Raw genomic sequence first — 19309 nt, forward strand, 5'->3', positions numbered from 1 at the left:
TTATAAATGAAATGGACTCTATTTGGAAGCAGCAGGGCCCCCTCCAGTCCTTTCGACGGCTTGTGTGTGAGACTTTAAATCATCAAACTGTAAATTTTACATTGTGATTGATCCCTTTACCCCTAGTCCTAAAGTGTATATTTATTTTCTTACTCTTCTTATATATTCTCCTGAGACCCAGCAGTTCATTTTTGTGCACTGTAGTACACATTTAGTTTTTGCTTGTATCTCTCATACTCTACATGCCACTCTGCTAAGTCCTGTTGTTTCTTAGAGAGGACAAGTGTACCTTTAAAATGATGTCACATGTGTGGGGTGTGGCCTTGCCAACTATCCTTTTCCCTCCTTTTCAAAATGGCTGGCATCCCTACAAGCACATTTTATGGAAGAAGGAAAGGTAAGCATGATATTTACATTTAAAGTGTTTTTGCAACTCATATTTTGATAAATTTTCAAAAATAAACATCTAGTAAGTAATTTGAGGAAGTTTTCAGAACTAAGCTTATTTAATTTCACAGAGCAAATGACTAATTTATTAATGTGTACTCTAGTGCACGTCAGGACTTTGTACTTATGTTTATTTCACATTTTTCTAGTAGACAGGTCTTTGACAGAGGCAGAGAGAATTCTTAACAAAATCATTGAGAGAGATTCAGACATAGATCTTTCAGAAGATGAGAGTCATATGAGCCAGAGAGGAGAGGGTGAGAACCCAAATGAGGGACCAGACGGGGATGACCAAGATGTAGGGCCAGATGTAATGGAGAAAGACACAGGGCCAGCTGAAATCTGCCGTTGTCTTATCTGGTCAAAAACCAACATGTAGGAGAATCTGGAATTTTTGATTTTGAGTAAAAAAAGTACCAGTAACATACAGAAATGTTTTACAGTAAATTAATTTAACTTGTAAAGATAGTGTTAAAGTGTTTTAAGTGAACTATATCGGATATTTGAGTATAAATAATTTTTCTGACTTTTGTTTTGCTAAGTAATTTTTCTTTATCTTAGGTTCATGCCTGTGTTGGAAGAATGCAGAATTGGAGATGATGGCACAATAATGACATGTAATGATTGGAGCCCACAACAGTATTTCCAGCAGTACATTGACAAAAAACTAATTCAGGACTTGTCCTTCTTCACCCACCAGCATATGGTACGGGATTCAGGGTGTAGTTTAAACACAACACCAGAGGAGATCAATACCTTTTTAGGAATCTCTGTGTACATGGCATGCCTTGGATATCCGAGAATTAGAATGTACTGGGCTGCCAAAACAAGAGTCGCAATTATAGCTGATTCCATGACACGTGATCGTTTCTACAAGATCAGGTCCTCGCTGAAAATGGTTGACGATCTCAGTGTGCCAGAAAGCGAAAAGAAAAAGGATCCCCTGTGGAAAGTCAGACCAGTTCTAAAGAGGGTCCTCCAAGGTTGCCTCAATCTGCCCAGGCCAACAAAGGTCTGTATTGATGAACAGATCGTTCCATTCACTGGCCAATGTCCAGTTCGTCAGTTTGTACCTGGAAAGCCAAATCCAACAGGATTAAAAGTGTTTGTTCTTGCAAGTCCAGGTGGTTTAGTGCTTGATTTTGAAACCTACATGGGAAAGAACACCTTCACTCAAGTCCAACAGATGGGAATAAGTGGAAATGCAGTCTTGCGTTTAACAGAGACACTTCCTAGAGGATCACTAGTCTACTTTGACCGGTATTTTACCACCATCAGTCTTCTAGATGCTCTTAAAGAAAGGGGCCTTCTAGGTACAGGAACAATTCAAAAGAATCGAATCCCAAAAGAGTGCCACTTCACTGCTGACAACATCCTGAGCTCAAAACCAAGAGGTTCGTCAGAAATGATTGTACGGAGACCTCATGAAATAGCAGTCACCAAGTGGATGGACAACAAGCCTGTTGTCATGGCATCAACTGCTCATGGAATTGAGCCCCAGGATACCTGTTCCAGATGGTCAAAGAAAGAACAGAGACAAATCCAAGTCCCAAGACCTGCAGTGGTTAAAGAATATAATATCAACATGGTAGGGGTTGACCTATGTGATCGCATGCTCATCTTCTACAGAATATCTAGCCAGACCAAGAAATGGACTGTTCACACCATACTTCATTTCATTGACCTGGCCATCACCAACTTGTGGCTTCAGTACCAACAAGACAGCGAGGCCATGCAACGAGCTGAAAAGAACTCCCAGTACCTGGAGTTCAAGCTCCTTTTGGCTGAAGAACTGATAAACAAGGGACAAACATGGGAACAAGACCTAAATAATACCAGTGATGAAGAGTTCTCTCCAGAAATCAAGAAAAGGAAGCCCCAACCAGATGAGAGTGTAAGAAAATATGGTGCACTCCACTTGCCTGAAATGGTTAACAGTCCAAGGCCTTTCAGGTGCAGAATGCTTGGGTGCAACAGTAAAACATATGTGAGATGTGTGAAGTGCCAAATGTTCCTCTGTGTATCCAAAAAATCACAGTGCTTCCTTAGATATCATAAATGAATGGACTTTTGTGAAATAAATAAGAAAAGCCCAGTGCAATCAGATGTTCCTAGATCAATGGTCTACACCTAGTGAAATGTCAATGACTTCTAAGTTGACCCATGATCTACTTTTTTGTGATGTTTATATGTAAATATGTTTTGATATCCTGCTTACAACGATTTCAGTGGAGCATTTAATTTTTGTAATCAGCTCTTGAATTTTGTTAGTTTCACATTCGGGATCAATGAACTCCCCTTGTGCACTGGAGTGCACATGTTGTAAAATTTAAATAAAATCTGTTAAAAACAAAATTGTTTTTGCAATGTGTTTTTTACCAAGCCAATACTTGATTTATATTAAAAAAATCAAAATCAAAATACTTTTTTTTCCTGGGTCTCAGGAGGATATATTGTTTGTTTACTTCCACTGCTGTAACTGGAGCCTCGTCCTCTCGTCTCTCTATATACTGTACTTATATAGCGGAGATGACAATAAAGTTTTACTTTGACTTCAGCAGCGAGCAGGTGCACCGAGGGCTCTCGCGCTCACTTTTCATGTACAGAATTTCGAAAAAACATCGAATTATAAGCCTGTATTATAATGTATAAGGTTTTCACTCAGCATGGTTTGCAGCATGTCCTTCAAAAGAAAAAAAAGAGTGATACATACTTTCAGTTATCAACTGAAATGTTTGAAAATGGACTGGAGGTTCCAGTTAAGCTGAATGTATCATGTGTGCTGTGCTTCATGACAGGAGGATTTCAGTTGATGTGCACACGAATGATTTGTGTTTCCTCTGCAGGTGAAGGTAGAAAGTGTGTGTGAGCTGTTGTGGATGTGAATTCAGCAGCATGGATCAGTGTGAGGACAGAGAGGAGGGAGTCCCTCCCTCTAAAACCACTCTGTGTGGGGAACATGAGAGCCAGACCAAAGCTCAGAGGTGAGATGACCATCTCTAACTGTCCATGACTCTTCTCCATGTCACAGCTCAGCACTCACATCACTGCACCATCATTATTCACAGGAACCAACCTGGACCTGAACCCAGCTGTGTTTCCTTAAAGAGTGACTGGTCAAAGAGTATTGGTGCTAATTTTAAAGGACAAAACTCTGCTGTGGAAAGGTAATCTATATCTGTATATATTTTTATTTTTTCAGTAAACTTTCAAACACTGTTAAAAAAAACAATTCTTTGATCTTCGGGCTGAAGGAAGAACAACACTCGGTGTTTTAATGCCCACTCAACAATCTCTTTAATCAATACAATTCTCTTTATTCCATACAAACTCTTTGAGCAATACAATCATCTGGACGGGAGATGTGCAGAGGAGGAGGTCCTGCAGATCTTGAAGTGTCTGACAGTTACACACACTCTTATAGCCTCGACCCCCACCCGAGTCATAAAACCTAAACATTCACATTCTTTCTCTCCCTCTCAGGCTATGTCCATCATTTTCTCTCCGTTTTGGCCTCCTGTCCACATTGAGACGGCATTTTTGTCACGGTCCTGGGTCAGTGACCCAGTGTTTTGAGTTTCTTGCGCCTCTGAGTTTTTTGTATTATGTTCTTAGTTCTCTTTGTTGTCCCAGCTTATTCTTTAATGTAGTGTCTTAGTTTCGTTTTCTTGTATTCTGTTTAGTTCTCTGAGTATTTAGTAGCTGCCCTCTGTGTCTCTTTGTTGTTGATGTTGTCTGTGTTTCTTAGTTGCTCTGTCTCCCCTAGTCTAGTTCGCGTCTCTGTGTCATACTTCCTGTTTTACGTTGAAGGTCCGTGTCTTATGTGAATGTGTTCAGTTTACGCTTCCTTGTCTCGTCAGTTCTTATTTCCCCCAGCTGTGCTCTCCTTCTGTGTCTCATTCCCCTCGTTACTTCCCAGTGTATTTAAGCCCTGTGTTTCTCTGAGTCAGTGTCGTGTTGTCCCTCATGCTGTGTGGATCTCCCTGTGGCTCACTGTGAGTTTTAGGTTGGTGTTTCCTAGTTTAGTTTGTATTTTTTTTTTTCCCTGCCAGCCAATAAAGCTGTGACTTTGAGTTGACACCTTGAGTCTGAGCGCCTGCATTTTGGGCAACTCTGTCAAAATGACTGAAAACGCTAGTGTGGACACGGAGCATTTTCGTATGAAAACGCCGTTTTCGAATATCTCCGTGCTAGTGTGGACGTAGCCTTAGTGAGCTTCAGTTATGACCTTGGCTTTCAGCATGTTTTGTTCTCCCTAATCAGACAAAGCGGGCCGTGATTCTATGCAAACAGTATTTCTTTATAAATCAGCAATATAAGGTATCATGAAACAGTGTAATATTCCATTCCTGTCTTTTCTCAACATAAACAATCCATTAATTTTATTACATGTACATGGGGATTTTCACAGCTCAGCATCCAATATCAAAATCCGCTGGGGCCGTCCCAGCAGCACACATTTATACACAGACATCAACAACCTTGTGATCCCTCTCTGTCTCCTGCCTCCCTATCTTGTGTCCTTGCTGCCCACTTCTTCGCACACTATATTCTCCTGAGTTTGGCTTACCAACTCCTTATCCCACTAACGGCAGCTTTCTGTCGCTCCTGCTTCTCACATACATCTCTGACCTATTCTTCCAATTCTATGTGTGTGCTCGATGTGTGAATGTTTAGTAACTTGACCTATGACCTACTTAAATGAATAATGAATATAATGCTTTACCATGGTTCAACAACTAAATCCCAACTACTGCGATAATACGATAATCTATTCTCACACAGCTCAGCACTCACATCACTGCTCCATCATTATTCACAGGAACCAACCTGGACCTGAACCCAGCTGTGTGTCCTTAAAGAGTGACTGGTCAAAGAGTATTGGTGCTAATTTTAAAGGACAAAACTCTGCTGTGGAAAGGTAATCTATATCTGTATATATTTTTATTTTTTCAGTAAACTTTCAAAAACCTAACCACTGATGTAAGAGGCTTTTCTGTCAGAAAGCTGGTCCAGCAGGTGTAAACTTTGTACTTTGGCTCAGAAAACAATGTTGGTAACAACCAGTCGAGTGGCATCAGGTCTTGCTAAGTGGAGGCAGCCCTTACTGCTATTAAGAATTGGATGTCAATAGAGACTCTTTTTTTTTTTTTTAACCAGCTGCTCCTAATTGCCCCACCATTTAGCCACCGAACAAAGGGCTATGGGGCTTTTGCCATTTTACTGGCAGCCTTTGTTTTAGAAGCCTTTGAAGTTAAAATCTAAGCCACAAATCACTTATAGGTTTCTTTTTTGATGGCTTAGGTAAAGTCCAAGAGACTATTTTGCACCTAGTAGCCACAAATCAATTATTAATGTCTCAAAGAAGTCCATCAGTGCCGTGATTCTATCTTATATGAACATCTGTCTTAGCTGCTGGTAATCAAGCTAAAACAAATCATTCAACAATTCAAATCATCACTGTAAAAAATTCTAACACTGGTAAAACATGATTACATGGTTTTCCTTTCCTCTTAATTAGGAAGGTGGGATTGTAAAATAGTTTTTCTGAGAAGTCTTTTTTTCTCTCTTATTTATTCATCTCTACAGAGAGAACAAGAATACCTCAGAGGTTCCCAGTGATCAGCCTCCCCAGGAGCATCAAGCACACCTGGACTCCATATTTATGGTCTGTAAATATACAAACAGTACTTTACATCTGTTCACAGTCATTTCTTAAAAATTTTATGCATGTTCTTTACAACCAAACACAGAAGCAAAAAGCGTGACTATTTTTGAAAATAGCTTCAAAATTCAGATGGTGCAGCAGCAAAAATATAACTGTATGGTATTTACATTGTATTTCAAGCTCTAATATTTCTAAACCACTTGTTAGTTTTATTTAAAAAATACTTTTAAATCGTTACAGAAAGTTGTATTATAATAAAGTGGAAGCAACTGGAAATGAAAGTCTGACTGCACTGTGCCAAATGTAAAGTTTAGTGGAGGTTTGATTATGGGATTTGTTTGTTTTTCAGGGTTGGGGTTCGGCTCCTTAGTGCTGATCCTGTGTTTTTTCACAAAATTGTGTGGTATGACCAAAGGTCTCCACTTTGGTGTCATCCATTCAGAGTCTTGTGGTTTGTTTGGATGCAGCTTTACAAACCTAAGCTGTGCTGTTTTCTTCTCAGAAAGGAGAGCTTTCTCCTGACAACCCTTCTAAACTTGCAATATTTGTTTCTCCTTTTTCTAAATGTACTGTCATAAACTTCAACTCTTTAGCTCTTGTGTTTTTTTTGCTGTTTCTTTGAGAATTGTACAGTCTAACCAGGTTTGCCGCGACATCCACACCTTGGAAGACTAGCAACTGACTTATTATTTTCCACTTGTGAATAATCTTTAGGATGATGGCCTTCAAATTGTTTTCAACTTGCTTTAAAACTCTTCCCAGATTGATGGGTGTGAATGCCCACATAAATGCAGCATTGAGTGCAAAACAAAAGAAATGGTGTATGCAGACCTGCAGTGCTCAGCAGGAATCTTAACATTCCCTGAGACATTTTCCTCCATCACCAAGGTCTAAAGTTAATTTATTCAGCTTTTAAGGGGGATCTAAAAACAGCAAACTGACACCACACGAAGCCCTGGAATGATGTATAAATAAAACAGATTTTAATTCCAGCTGGATTGTAATTGTTTTCAACATGGTTCTGATGTTTGTGTCTATGATTTCAGATTTATTGAGTCATTCATATAAATTTCTGTTCCAGCTCCTGGAGGAGAAAATCATCACTTTTGTGAAGAATGAGTTAAAGAAGATCCAGACAGTTCTGTATCCAGATTATTCAGAATGCTTAAACTGCCAGACGGATGATAAGGAGATTTTGGAGTGTGAGGATGAAGAGCAAAGGCGTACCAACAGAGAGGCATTTATAAAGATCACACTGCAGTTTCTGAGAGGAATGAAGCAGTATGAGCTGGCTGACCGTCTGCTGAGCAGTAAGAGGATTTTTCTAAACATAGAAGCTGCTGGTTATACTAAGACATTTACTAATGTCTGAAGGATTACACCAGCACATATGTAAACACTCATTCTTTAGAAGAATTAAATGGTGGGATATTTAATATATAACTTAATCAGGTAACATATTGTCTGTTTTCAGGCAGATTTGCTCCAGTTTGTCAACATAATCTTAAATCTCAACTGAAGAAGAAGTTCCAGTGTCTGTTTGAGGGGATCGCTAAAGCAGGAAATCCAACCATTCTGAATCAGATCTACACAGAGCTGTACATCACAGAAGGGACTGCAGAAGTCAATGATGAGCATGAGGTCAGACAGATTGAAACAACATCCAGGAGACGAAAACCAGATGGACCAGAAACAACAATCAGACAAGAAGACATCTTTAAAGCCTCACCTGGAAGAGATGAACCAATCAGAACAGTGTTGACAAAGGGAGTGGCTGGCATTGGGAAAACAGTCCTAACACAGAAGTTCACTCTAGATTGGGCTGAAAGCAAAACTAACCAGGACATCAAGTTCATATTTCCATTCACTTTCAGAGAGCTGAATGTGCTGAAAGAGAAAAACTTTAGCCTGCTGGAACTTGTTCATCACTTCTTTACCAAAACTAAAGAAGTAGGAATCTGCAGCTTTGAAGACTTCCAGGTTGTCTTAATTTTTGATGGCCTCGATGAGTGTCGACTTCCTCTGGACTTCCACAAAACTAAAATCCTGACAGACCCCACTAAGTCCACCTCAGTAGATGTGCTGCTAACTAACCTCATCAGAGGGAACCTGCTTCCCTCTGTTCACGTCTGGATAACCACACGACCTGCAGCAGCCAATCAAATCCCACCTGGGTATATTGACATGGTAACAGAGGTGAGGGGGTTCACTGACCCACAGAAGGAGGAGTACTTCAGGAAGAGATTCAGAGATGAGGAGCAAGCCAGCAGGATCATCTCCCACATCAAGACATCACAAAGCCTTCACATCATGTGTCACATCCCAGTCTTCTGCTGGATCGCTGCTACAGTTCTGGAGGATGTGGGGAAGAAGAGAAAAGAGGAAACAAGGACAGCACTACCTACAACCCTGACTGAGATGTACATCCACTTCTTGGTGGTTCAGGCAAAAGTGAAGAAGGTCAAGTATGATGGAGGAATGGAGACAGATCCACCCTGGAGTCCAGAGAGCAAACAGATGGTTGAGTCTCTGGGAAAACTGGCTTTTGAGCAGCTGCAAGGAGACAACCTGATCTTCTATGAATCAGACCTGACAGACTGTGGCATCGATATCAGCGCCGCCTCAGTGTACTCAGGAGTGTTTACACAGATCTTTAAAGAGGAGAGAGGGCTGTACAAGGACAAGGTGTTCTGCTTCATCCATCTGAGTGTTCAGGAGTTTCTGGCTGCTCTTCATGTCCATCTGACTTTCATCAACTCTGGAGTGAATTTACTGGAAAAGCAACAGGAAACCACCCAGAATTTGCAAGAAGAAGAATCTGCAGACACTTGCTTGTACAAGGGTGCTGTGAATAAGGCTTTACAGAGTTCAAACGGAAAACTGGACTTGTTCCTCCGCTTCCTCCTGGGTCTTTCACTTCAGACCAATCAAAGTCTTTTACATGGGCTGCTAGAACAGACAGGATGTAGCTCACAGACCAATCTGGAAACAGTTCAACACATAAAGGAGAGGCTCAGTGGAAATCTATCTGCAGAGAAAAGCATCAACCTGTTTCACTGTCTTAATGAACTAAATGAACATTCTATATTGGAGGAGATCCAACAGTCCCTGAGATCAGGAAGTCTCGCTGCTGATAAACTGTCTCCTGCTCAGTGGTCAGCTCTGGTCTTTATCTTATTATCATCAGAAAAAGATCTGTTTGTGTTTGACCTGAAGAAATACTCTGCTTCAGAGAAGGCTTTCCTCAGGCTCCTGCCAGTGATTAAATGCTCCAGCATAGCGCTGTAAGTCATAAAGTTTTCATGATTTAAACACACTGTTTTTATTATTCTGTTTAGCACAGTTGTGTGCTGTCTAGTTTGATGTAAGATTTATGTGCCAATTAGAAGCTGCACTTAATGTATAAGCTCATTATGTCATCGGGTTTCTTAGGGTAAACTGGTAACGATTTAGCATGTGCTAAGTTGATGATTTATATAGTCCATGTATAATCAAAAGTTCATGCTGTGCAGTCACATATTATTATTTTCTTGTCCATTGTTGTCTCCTCAGACTTGGTGGATGTAACCTCTCAGACAGAATCTGTGAAACTCTATCCTCACTACTCAGCTCCCGTTCCTCTTGTCTGAGAGAGCTGGACCTGAGTAACAACAACCTGAAAGACTCCGGAGTGAAAGTACTGTCTGGGGGACTTGAGGGTCCACACTCTAAACTGGAAAAACTTAGGTTATGATTCTTCAAATCTTTCATGATATGTGTAAAATTGTTCTAGTTGAGATCCTAGATATTACATATTAAATTATCAGGACTTTCTCACTACTTTCTTTTCATGTGGTCTGTTTAGGATCTTTTTTTTCTCTTTAATTAAAGAAATGACACTCATGAAGCACTTTGAGAGTTCAGGTAGAGTAGACAAGCGCTATCTAAGAACCAGTACATTTACCATTTACCACGTGAGCACCAGTTCAATTTTTTCTAATTGTTTAATAGTTTCTGTCATGTATGCTGTCTGCAGATTGTCAAGTTGCTCAGTCACAGAAGAAGGTTGTAGTGCTCTGACATCAGCACTGAACTCCAACCATTACCACCTGAGAGAGCTCGACCTGAGCTACAATAATCCAGGAGAGGCAGGGGTGAAGATGCTGAAGCAGCTCCGACTGGACACACTCAGGTGTGCAGAGGCTGTTTGCAGCCACAGTGTCTGATAGAGGAAGATGATTTTGAAAGTTTTTCTTACAGTCACACATAAAGTAGCCTTTTTCATTTAGCTCATTATAGGAATTCTACTTGAACGTGAACAAGAAATAAGTGAAGGGTTTGTGAATCTGTAGCTTCGTAGTCTCACGCAGCCTATTTGTCCATATGCTTATGAATATAAATGCGAACCGAATAAGCAGAGGGTATGTTTTGAGGATTCCTATGTTCCCCACCACCTCTGGATAACAAGCCATGCCAAGTGTTTTGGGAGGGGTTTGTTTTGTTGTTGTTTTTTGTTGTTTTTTGTACTGGTTTACTACTTTACAAATGACTAAGCTGCTAATGTTTTATTACTATATTTGGCTGCTTTTAATGATATGGACAAGGAGGATTGAAAGTGGACTGCATTACTTTGAACCACTATTTCCAAAGAACATGCTTAGGTTGGGCGATATGTAAAAAAACTTCCAACCGATGCAGGTGATATATTCACGTATGCACAGACTTTTTGATGGGCGGAGCAATGTAATGATGCACATATTGATTTGCGCGTTTAGAACACAGATGAAGTCCAAACATGGACAAAGTAATTGCCAAATTGCACACTGGAGGAAAAGGCACAGATAGAAATAGACTGTTACCTCAGTGAAGAGTTGTTTGGTCGAGTGTGTAAAACAGATAAACACTGGAAATGCCTGTAAACACGGTTATAGTGGAAAAAATAAGCCAGTTTCTCTTTGTTTCCTTCCCCACCATAGTGGGTTTTTTTATTTGATAAAATGCTTTTGTTTTTTTTTAACATAGGCTACTGCTGTTCTTTCTTTCTCTTATTTGAGTAAATCGCTCCAGCACTCTAAGGAGGGTGCATTTGCTCACAGCTGAAGGAGGGTGACGTTAAAACAGTACTATTATTTGTTTCTGTTGACTGCTTCTGTTAGCTTCAGCCAACATTATTAGCAAATAAATAAATAAATCACCCTTGTAAAAACGATTGAGCCTATTGTCAATAGTCGATATATTCCTCCAATCGCCCAGCCTTAGTGCATGCAAATAATTTGTATTTCAGTTCTCAACTTTAGACTTTAACTTTGTTATACAGGTAAAACAATTTATTGCAATTAAATTACAATCAATTGATTATTATTGTATTCACCCTCTGGAGTCGACGGACGCACCGGCGCATCAAAATCACATGACCAATTTAAGACGACACAGCTACAAGATGCTGCGACTCAGTCTCCATTTCAATTTGGGTCGAGAGTACGGACTTCAAACGATATACCAGTTTTTGAATTGTGTCAATGGGCCACGTAAAGCCAGGGTTATGATAAAAAATACACGCAATGTTTTTTCTGAACAAAACAGTGGTGTTTACAGCGGGAAGAACAGTAAAAACTGTGTTTTCTACAGACAGCGCTAGCAAACACTCGCCACTTGTGAGTGAAAAAAAGGAAAAAACACCCCTTCCCTATTGGTGTTAGAGTTTACCATGCGGCACTTGGTTGTTTAGGGAGAAGGGGAAGTTTTAGGAGTGACACCCGCGACGGAAAGCGGGCAAGCAAAAGAAAGAGAGAGAGCAAGTTTTCATATGTGAGACATTAGTGACGTTTAGCGTGTTTGGAGGCTAGAGTTAGTGTGTTGTGTAGTTATTGTTTTGTATTGTGTGTCAGTTATACTGCTGAATGTCACATTTGCTCCAAAAAAGCCATCAAATGCAGATTCCAGTGTAAACGCTGTTCCCACATGGAAAACAGGACTGATACACCTCCTGCTGTCAGACCTGCAGGGTTTAGGCCTGTGGTGTTCTCCTCTGTTTTATACTGAACACAAACTAGTTTTTTGGACTCGCACAAATAATTTGTGTGCCTTCTCATCTGATGCAGCACACATGATTGTTCTGTAAATAGATTTAAATGGTTATATAAAAAACGCCTGAGGCCTTGGCTGCATTTTTAGGTAAAAAGTACCATATAACTTTGTTGTTTGCAAAACTTGTGCATATTTTTTAGAAATGTACAATTTCTATTTGCATTTCAAGTTATGAAAATGATTCGTTAAACATGTTTGTGGGTTTTACAGTAAAAAATATAACTTTTTTCTACTCAGATAATTTTTTTTGTCTGAATTTAGATCAATTGTGCTAATATAGTATGCCAAAATGAAAAAATAACTCAAATTTCAAATATTTGAGGTTGTGCTGAAAATAATGATACAAAATAAGGCAAGATAAACAGTTTTTAAAGGTGAAATATAGAGGTAAAATCAAAAGTAGTCAAAAACGGCCAGTTATACCCTGGACCCCAGAGGGCTAATATTATTGTAATAAAAATGAAGTATAAAGTATAAAATGACCATAAATACGTCACTGCGATTTAGTCGGATGTTAAAAAATATAAATTTTATTTTGTACAAATAATGCACAAAGTGTATAAATAATAAAATGTCTTAAGGATATTTGGAATAGACCAGCAAGGATTTAGCATGTGCACAGTTAATAATCAGTATAGACTGCACATTTTAACGTTTTTTTGTTTGTTTGTTTGTTTGTTTGTTTATTTTGGTTTGTGTGTTTGTTTGGGTTTTTTTACCTCTTGTTGTCTCAACAGACTAAGTGGTTGTAACCTCTCGGACAGAATCTGTGACACTCTATCCTCAGTTCTCAGCTCCCACTCCTCTAGTCTGATAGAGCTGGACCTGAATAATAATGACCTGAAGGACTCGGGAGTGAAAACACTGTGTGGTGGACTAGAGAGTCCATACTGTAAACTGGAAATATTCAGGTCAGGATTCTTCAAACTTTTCATATAAAGTCCATTTAAATCATATTCAATGCTAACCTATGTGGCTAACCATGGCTAACCAGGACTATTGTTGATTTATTCTGCTATATTCTGCTATATTATTAAAACTTTATCTAATAACAGGATTTCTTTTCACACAGACTGTGTAGCGTCGATTTGTTGTTTGTAATTTGATGTAATTTATTACAGATGTTCACATTTTCCTCAGAATCAACTAGTAATTCACACCAGGCTTTTTCATTGAGAGTAATTATCTGGTCAACTTTTTAAGTAGTGCTTAAATCCCTACAAAACTAATGACACTCATATGAGCATCAGTTCTACTTTGTGTAGGGCTTGTCCTAATTCTTACTTTAATAGTTTCATTAATTGAACAAATAAACTTTTAGCTCAAAATATCTCTGTTAAAGCTAACTCTGCGCTTCAATCGATCACATATTTGTTAAATGGAGGTATTGTTTCTCGCTATTTGACTGCGTCACTGTTCTCTTATAGTATCTGTCACATGTGCTGTCTGCAGATTGTCAGGCTGCTTGATCACAGAAGAAGGTTGTACTGTTCTTATCTCAGTGCTGAACTCCAACCATTCCACCCTGAGAGAGCTCGACCTGAGCTACAATGATCCAGGAGAGGCAGGGGTGAAGCTGCTGAAACAGCTCCAACTGGACATACTCAGGTATGAAGTGGCCTTTGGCAGCCAAAGTGCCTGGCAATGGAGAAAGAGACACTCGAGGAAATAGGAGAAATTTCTTCACTCATCAAGGAGCTTTTTTTTTTTTATATATATAAATTTTTGCTCCAAGCCATATAAAAGAAAAACAAGTCTTACATTTGTGTGAATGTTAAATAAATGAACACTGGTTTGTTTGTTTGTTTGTTTGTTTGTTTTGTTTTTTTACTTTTAGTACCACACACTGCTGTGCTTGAGGCTAGAGTGGTTTATTTAATATCACATTAGGATTTTTATTTGATTGTTTTGCACAAACAAGGATTGAAAGTTCTCTGTGTAGCTTTTTTTTATAATGGCAATATTTTTTTTTTCTATTACTTTATGATTAAGTAGACCAATATCGATATAATATTTATAATTCATTTGTCACAGTGAGCCGAAGCAGACTGTTTGAATTTATGAAGAGTGGACCCAAAATGCAGACACAAAGGAACGTGGAACCAAAACCTGAGTATTAAGAAAAAGTGAGCCGTTTAATGTGGCTGATGAAGAAATGAAGAAAGTAATGCATAAGGCAAACAAAGACGAGAATAAACAATAACCTAAACCGAGGAAACTAAAGATAAACATAAAAAACAAAAACATGAAAAAAAACATGAAACTTGGCATGGATACAAAGATACCTGGAACATAGAAATATGGCACAAAAGACAAAAGATGGCCTGACACTGAACAAAGGAAGACAGAAGGCTAGTACACAATCAGATAATGGGGGGATGGGGAATAGGTGGGAACACAGCTGGAACAAATCAGACCTAACAAGACAAGGGGAAGCAAAACACAATAAAACAGGAAACGGCATGGAACGCAGACATGACAACATGGACAAGAAGACAAGAAACATGACAGACTAATAAGGAAGACATACGTGAAACATAACTAAACTTAAGGCAACCAAATGATAATCTTATTACACAACATACACTAAACAAAAATATAAACGCAACACTTTTATTTTTGCTCCCATTTTTCATGAGCTGAACTTAAAGATCTGAAACATTTTCTACATACACAAAGGACCCATTATTATCAAATATTGTTCACAAATCTGTCTAAATCTGTGTTAGTGAGAACTTCTCATTTGCAGAGATAATCCATCACACCTCACAGGTGTGGCATGTCAAGGTGCTGATTAGAAAGCATGAATATTGCACAGGTGTGCCTTAGACTGCCCACAATAAAAGGCCACTCTGAAATATGCAGGAAGTGTTGTTTTCAATAAATTGCATGATCAAAAAATTTTTTCTTCTTAACATCCAACCATGCAACATATAATTTGCATATTTTTGGTGCAGCGTGTTTTGGGGTTTGAAAATGTTGAAACGTTTCTCCCACTGAAAACGCTACATCCAGATGAACAAAATAAACTTTTGGAGGTTTTGATCAGGAACTTTTTAAATTTGGTGTTAGTCAGTATAATGAGGCTTTAATTATCTTTCCAGAGACTGATCTAACTCAGGGTCTCTCATCCAGTGTCCTGAGCTTTCAATGTAAGCTTTCACTTTCTGTCATACAGACTTCATCAGTGTCTAACAGTATGTGTATGAGAGCGATGTAATGTCCATGTGTGCGTGCTGAAAGAGACTGTGCTGGTCTGACCCCCCTCCTCCTTTCAGGGTGGAGCCTGCTGGAGGCCGATGGTTGAGACCAGGTCTGAGGAAGTGTAAGTGTGTTTTTAATGTGATTCATGAAAACATTCAACCATCTTCAAACTGTCACATCACTCATTCACATCTCTGATGTCAAGAGTCATTATCAAAGTGTCAATCAATGAACGGATGATGGATCAATAACTGCAGCTGGACTGTGTTTGTTCTCTCCATCAGATTCCTGTCAACTCACATTCGACACAAACACAGTGAACACAAAACTGAAACTGTCTGACAACAACAGGAAGGTGGCACGTGTGGAGGAGGATCAGTCATATCCTGATCATCCAGACAGATTTGACTTCCATCCTCAACTATTGTGTAGAGATGGTCTGACTGGTCGCTGTTACTGGGAGGTCGAGTGGAGAGGAAACGTTTATATATCAGTGAGTTACAGAAGAATCAGAAGGAAAGAAAATGCTAAACATTGTTTGTTTGGATGGAATGATCAGTCCTGGAGTTTGTATTGTACAGATGATGGTCCTCATTCTGTCAGGCACAACAACAGACAAACATCCATCTCCTCCTCCTCCTCCTCCTCTGTCTCTAACAGAGTAGCAGTGTATGTGGACTGTCCTTCTGGCACTCTGTCCTTCTACAGAGTCTCCTCTGAAACTCTGATCCACCTCCACACTTTCAGCACAACATTCACTGAACTGCTTTATCCTGGATTCAGAGTCTTGTTTGGGGCCTCTTTGAGTCTGTGTGGCATTTGATAAGAATCTTCACCTGTTTGAGATGCACAGAAGAAGAATTTAGAAAATACTCAGACATTCACAAGTTTAGTGAGCAGCCAGGCTTCAGCCTGATGTCTGATTGGGTGCGTAGCCTCCAGCTTACTTCCACATGGATGGCGGTCGTAGCTCAGGAGTAAGCAACATTTTATTTATATGGCACCTTTCAAGACAAGGATAACGAAGTGCTTCACAATAAAATTTAAAAAACGGAGCACTAAAAAAAAGACTTAACAAAAGCAAGTCTAAGATGATGAGTTTTTAGTTGTTTCTTAAAACAACTCACAGACGCTGTTTCTGGAAGTGTTCCTGAGCCCATGCACTGATATTTTATTGCAGCGCTAATGAAGGTAATAGCAATCTCACTGATCTGAAAATGCCACCAAAAACGCAAACTCGTGAGTTGAAGAGGAGTCGGAGGAGATCATGAAATCGCCAAATTTCATTTTGGACGAACTGAGCAAAGTGGCTAAACAGCAAGGTATGCTACATGTCCTAATAAATGAGATTAAACAACTAAAAAAACCTGATAAAGGAGAAGGACAAGAAAATAGACGGCTTGGAACAGCGGATCGAGGGCCTTGAACAATACACAAGAATGAGTATTTAATCATAAGTGGACTAGAGATGTAACACTGAACCTACACCAGATCAACAGCTGGCAGAGGTAGAGACGGTGAAGATGCCCCAGCAGAGGAGCTGCAAACACTTGAACAGCAAGTGATAAATTTCTCCAAATGAAGAATGTGAGTATTCAGAGACATCATATCACAACATGTCACATGCTCTGTATAGATAGTAAAACAAAGCCCATTTTGAAGAAGCTAAAGAGGACTGGTGTGTATTTCCAATGAACATTTAATGAAAAAAACTGCTGAAATTGCAAAACAGGCACGTAGCCTGAAAAACAAAACAAGATATAAGCACCATGACCGAGGAACTGCAAAGTAATGATAAGACTCCTAAAGAAGTGAAAGTTCTGATAATAAGAGAACTCAGCGACTTAGAACAATACAAACGATCAGGAGTCTGCTCTTTACTGGAAATGTGATGACTGGATATTATGAATAATGGATGTGGAAACATAAATGACAAGGTTGGATTATATGTTTCCATGAAGAGGAAGACTTTGATTATGAAAAGGACTATCAAGGTGGTTATAATTTCTAATAAATACATTACTTTTAATATCGCTGTGTGGTTTTCATCTGTAAAGCTGAATAAGATCAGAACAAATGTCAAAAGAACAAAAGTGAGGGCAGAGGTAAAAAATGACATGATATTTAGAATCTGCATATATGATTCCCTATATACTTTAATGTTGTTACAAGCCTGCAGTAAGAACTGCAAAAACTGTTTTAAATAGTTGTATATAGGATTATTATTATTATTATTAGGATGATTATTACTTTGACCTTCAGCTCAATCATTGACCTTGAAAAAGAGGTCAGAGGTCAAATGTTGCATGATATTGTAAATCTTTCTATGGGACTTTCTATATGGTGACATTTCACACCACACTTGTAAGAATCACAGGTTCTGAGTTATGAGGCTTTTTTGTCAATTCTCAAACAATAACTCACTAAGCTGACCATGAAGACCTCAGTGGATGTAAACCAAATTTTAATGGATTGTTAACACCACCCCAATCTCCAAAGTTTTATCAGAATTCATTCAAAACCTTTTGAGCTGTCAGTGGCCACTGGAGGGTGCTCTAACACTGCAGATAAACTGGAGGAAGACCTCGTTAGCTCATTTGGTTATAACTAGAACAGATATAACAGTTGTGTTTCATAAAGATGCTGAAAGTACACTTCACACGTCTGATGACATGAAGCTGTTTTTCAGACTTCCTTAAACTCCTCCTGAAACACGAACACACCGATATGCATATGTGTAGATTTCAGAGGGCACACGGGGGACACTCAAACATGTGCACATCCTAGTGTACATTTTAAGTAAACCACACAGAGATGTATTAAAATGAATGAATCTATGAGTGATGTGACTTGGTGACACATTTAATCAAAGTTAAATAAAATCAGCTCGTTTTCTGGCTCAGGATGAATTTGATTTTAGGTGTTTGGACCTCCTCGCTGTCAGCAGGTGTTGCTGAGTGTCTGTAAATCCTTGTTGTCTCTAAACTATGCTGCAGTTAGTGATGAGTGTGCGTTCATCCATACACACCGAGCTTCCTGCCTGTGTCAAGGAGCTGCTAATTAGCCTGTGTGTAATTTTCATTGTTGCCAATTACAGCCAGAGGGGCTCTGTGCGTGCGTGCGTGCGTGTGTGTGTGTGTGTGTGTGTGTGTGTGTGTGTGTGTGTGTGTGTGTGTGTGTGTTTACATTCAATGCTAACGAGCCGGCATGCCTTGCCAAGCGGTTGACCCACTTCCCAAAAGGAGGTCCCAAAGGACTAACACACATGCGCACACACATACACACACAAAACCACAAAGTAGTGGGCATGTCCATCAGGTCACATGATCACATCTCTCAGCCTCATCTTGAATCTTAGGGTTGAAGGACTAGTTTTGCTTAGGAAGCTGACTGAGGTGGCTTCAATGTTTCCTTTATTATCTCCCTTAGCAGAGAAAACACTGGAGCTTCTCTGAAAAGAAAGGACATAATTCCATCCCATAATTCACAGTGACACTGTCCTTTTCATTTCCTTGTGATGTAGACCATGTAAATGTGAACTATTAGTGCATTTTCCATTTCATTGCAAAACCCACTGATTTGTTTTGAAAGTTAGACTGTTAAACACTCACATTACGCTGCTGTGATAAAATCCTCTGTGATTGCATGAAAAACATACGTTTATATATGAACAGTTCCTTTAGTCAAGATTAAGAGCTATATTTGCATGATTAAAGTTCACTCCATCCATCCATCCATCCATTATCTGCTGCTTGTCCATGTCTGGGTCATGGGAGGAGCAGTCTCAGCAGAGAGACCCACACCTCTCTCTAACAACGAGGCATTCCCAAACCAGCTGAGAGGAATAATCTCTCCATCTTGTCCTGGTTCCATCCTGCAGCCTCCTCTCAGTTGGAAATGCCGAAAATACCTCACCTCGGAGGC

General features: G+C 39.4%; 2 protein-coding genes across 6 annotated transcripts; both read left to right on the forward strand.

Moving 5' to 3' along the window:
• The first annotated feature begins 917 nt into the window (after window positions 1–917).
• LOC113015919 (piggyBac transposable element-derived protein 3-like) lies at window positions 918–3260 on the forward strand. Its single transcript, XM_026158290.1, has 2 exons — window positions 918–2341; window positions 3246–3260. Exons 1-2 carry the CDS (start codon window positions 1013–1015, stop codon window positions 3258–3260), a joined length of 1344 nt encoding a protein of 447 aa, XP_026014075.1. The 5' UTR covers window positions 918–1012.
• Window positions 3261–3342: 82 nt separating this feature from the next.
• Window positions 3343–15483, forward strand: LOC113015761 (protein NLRC3-like). Of its 5 annotated transcripts, XM_026158005.1 has the most exons (12): window positions 3343–3431; window positions 3516–3614; window positions 5270–5368; window positions 6037–6115; window positions 7197–7425; window positions 7590–9399; window positions 9668–9841; window positions 10131–10286; window positions 12919–13092; window positions 13634–13789; window positions 15286–15333; window positions 15460–15483. In XM_026158005.1, the coding sequence occupies exons 1-11, from the start codon at window positions 3343–3345 to the stop codon at window positions 15290–15292; spliced, it is 3072 nt and encodes a 1023-aa protein (XP_026013790.1). In that variant the 3' UTR covers window positions 15293–15333; window positions 15460–15483. The 5 variants fall into 5 exon arrangements, with proteins under 5 accessions (XP_026013790.1, XP_026013789.1, XP_026013787.1 ...); XM_026158004.1 differs by lacking the exon at window positions 15460–15483 and having other exon boundaries at window positions 15286–15443; XM_026158002.1 differs by lacking the exons at window positions 15286–15333; window positions 15460–15483 and having other exon boundaries at window positions 13634–13894.
• Window positions 15484–19309: the final 3826 nt, after the last annotated feature.

This window comes from Astatotilapia calliptera, chromosome 23 (genome assembly GCF_900246225.1).
Source record: "Astatotilapia calliptera chromosome 23, fAstCal1.2, whole genome shotgun sequence".
NCBI classification, from domain to species: domain Eukaryota; kingdom Metazoa; phylum Chordata; class Actinopteri; order Cichliformes; family Cichlidae; genus Astatotilapia; species Astatotilapia calliptera.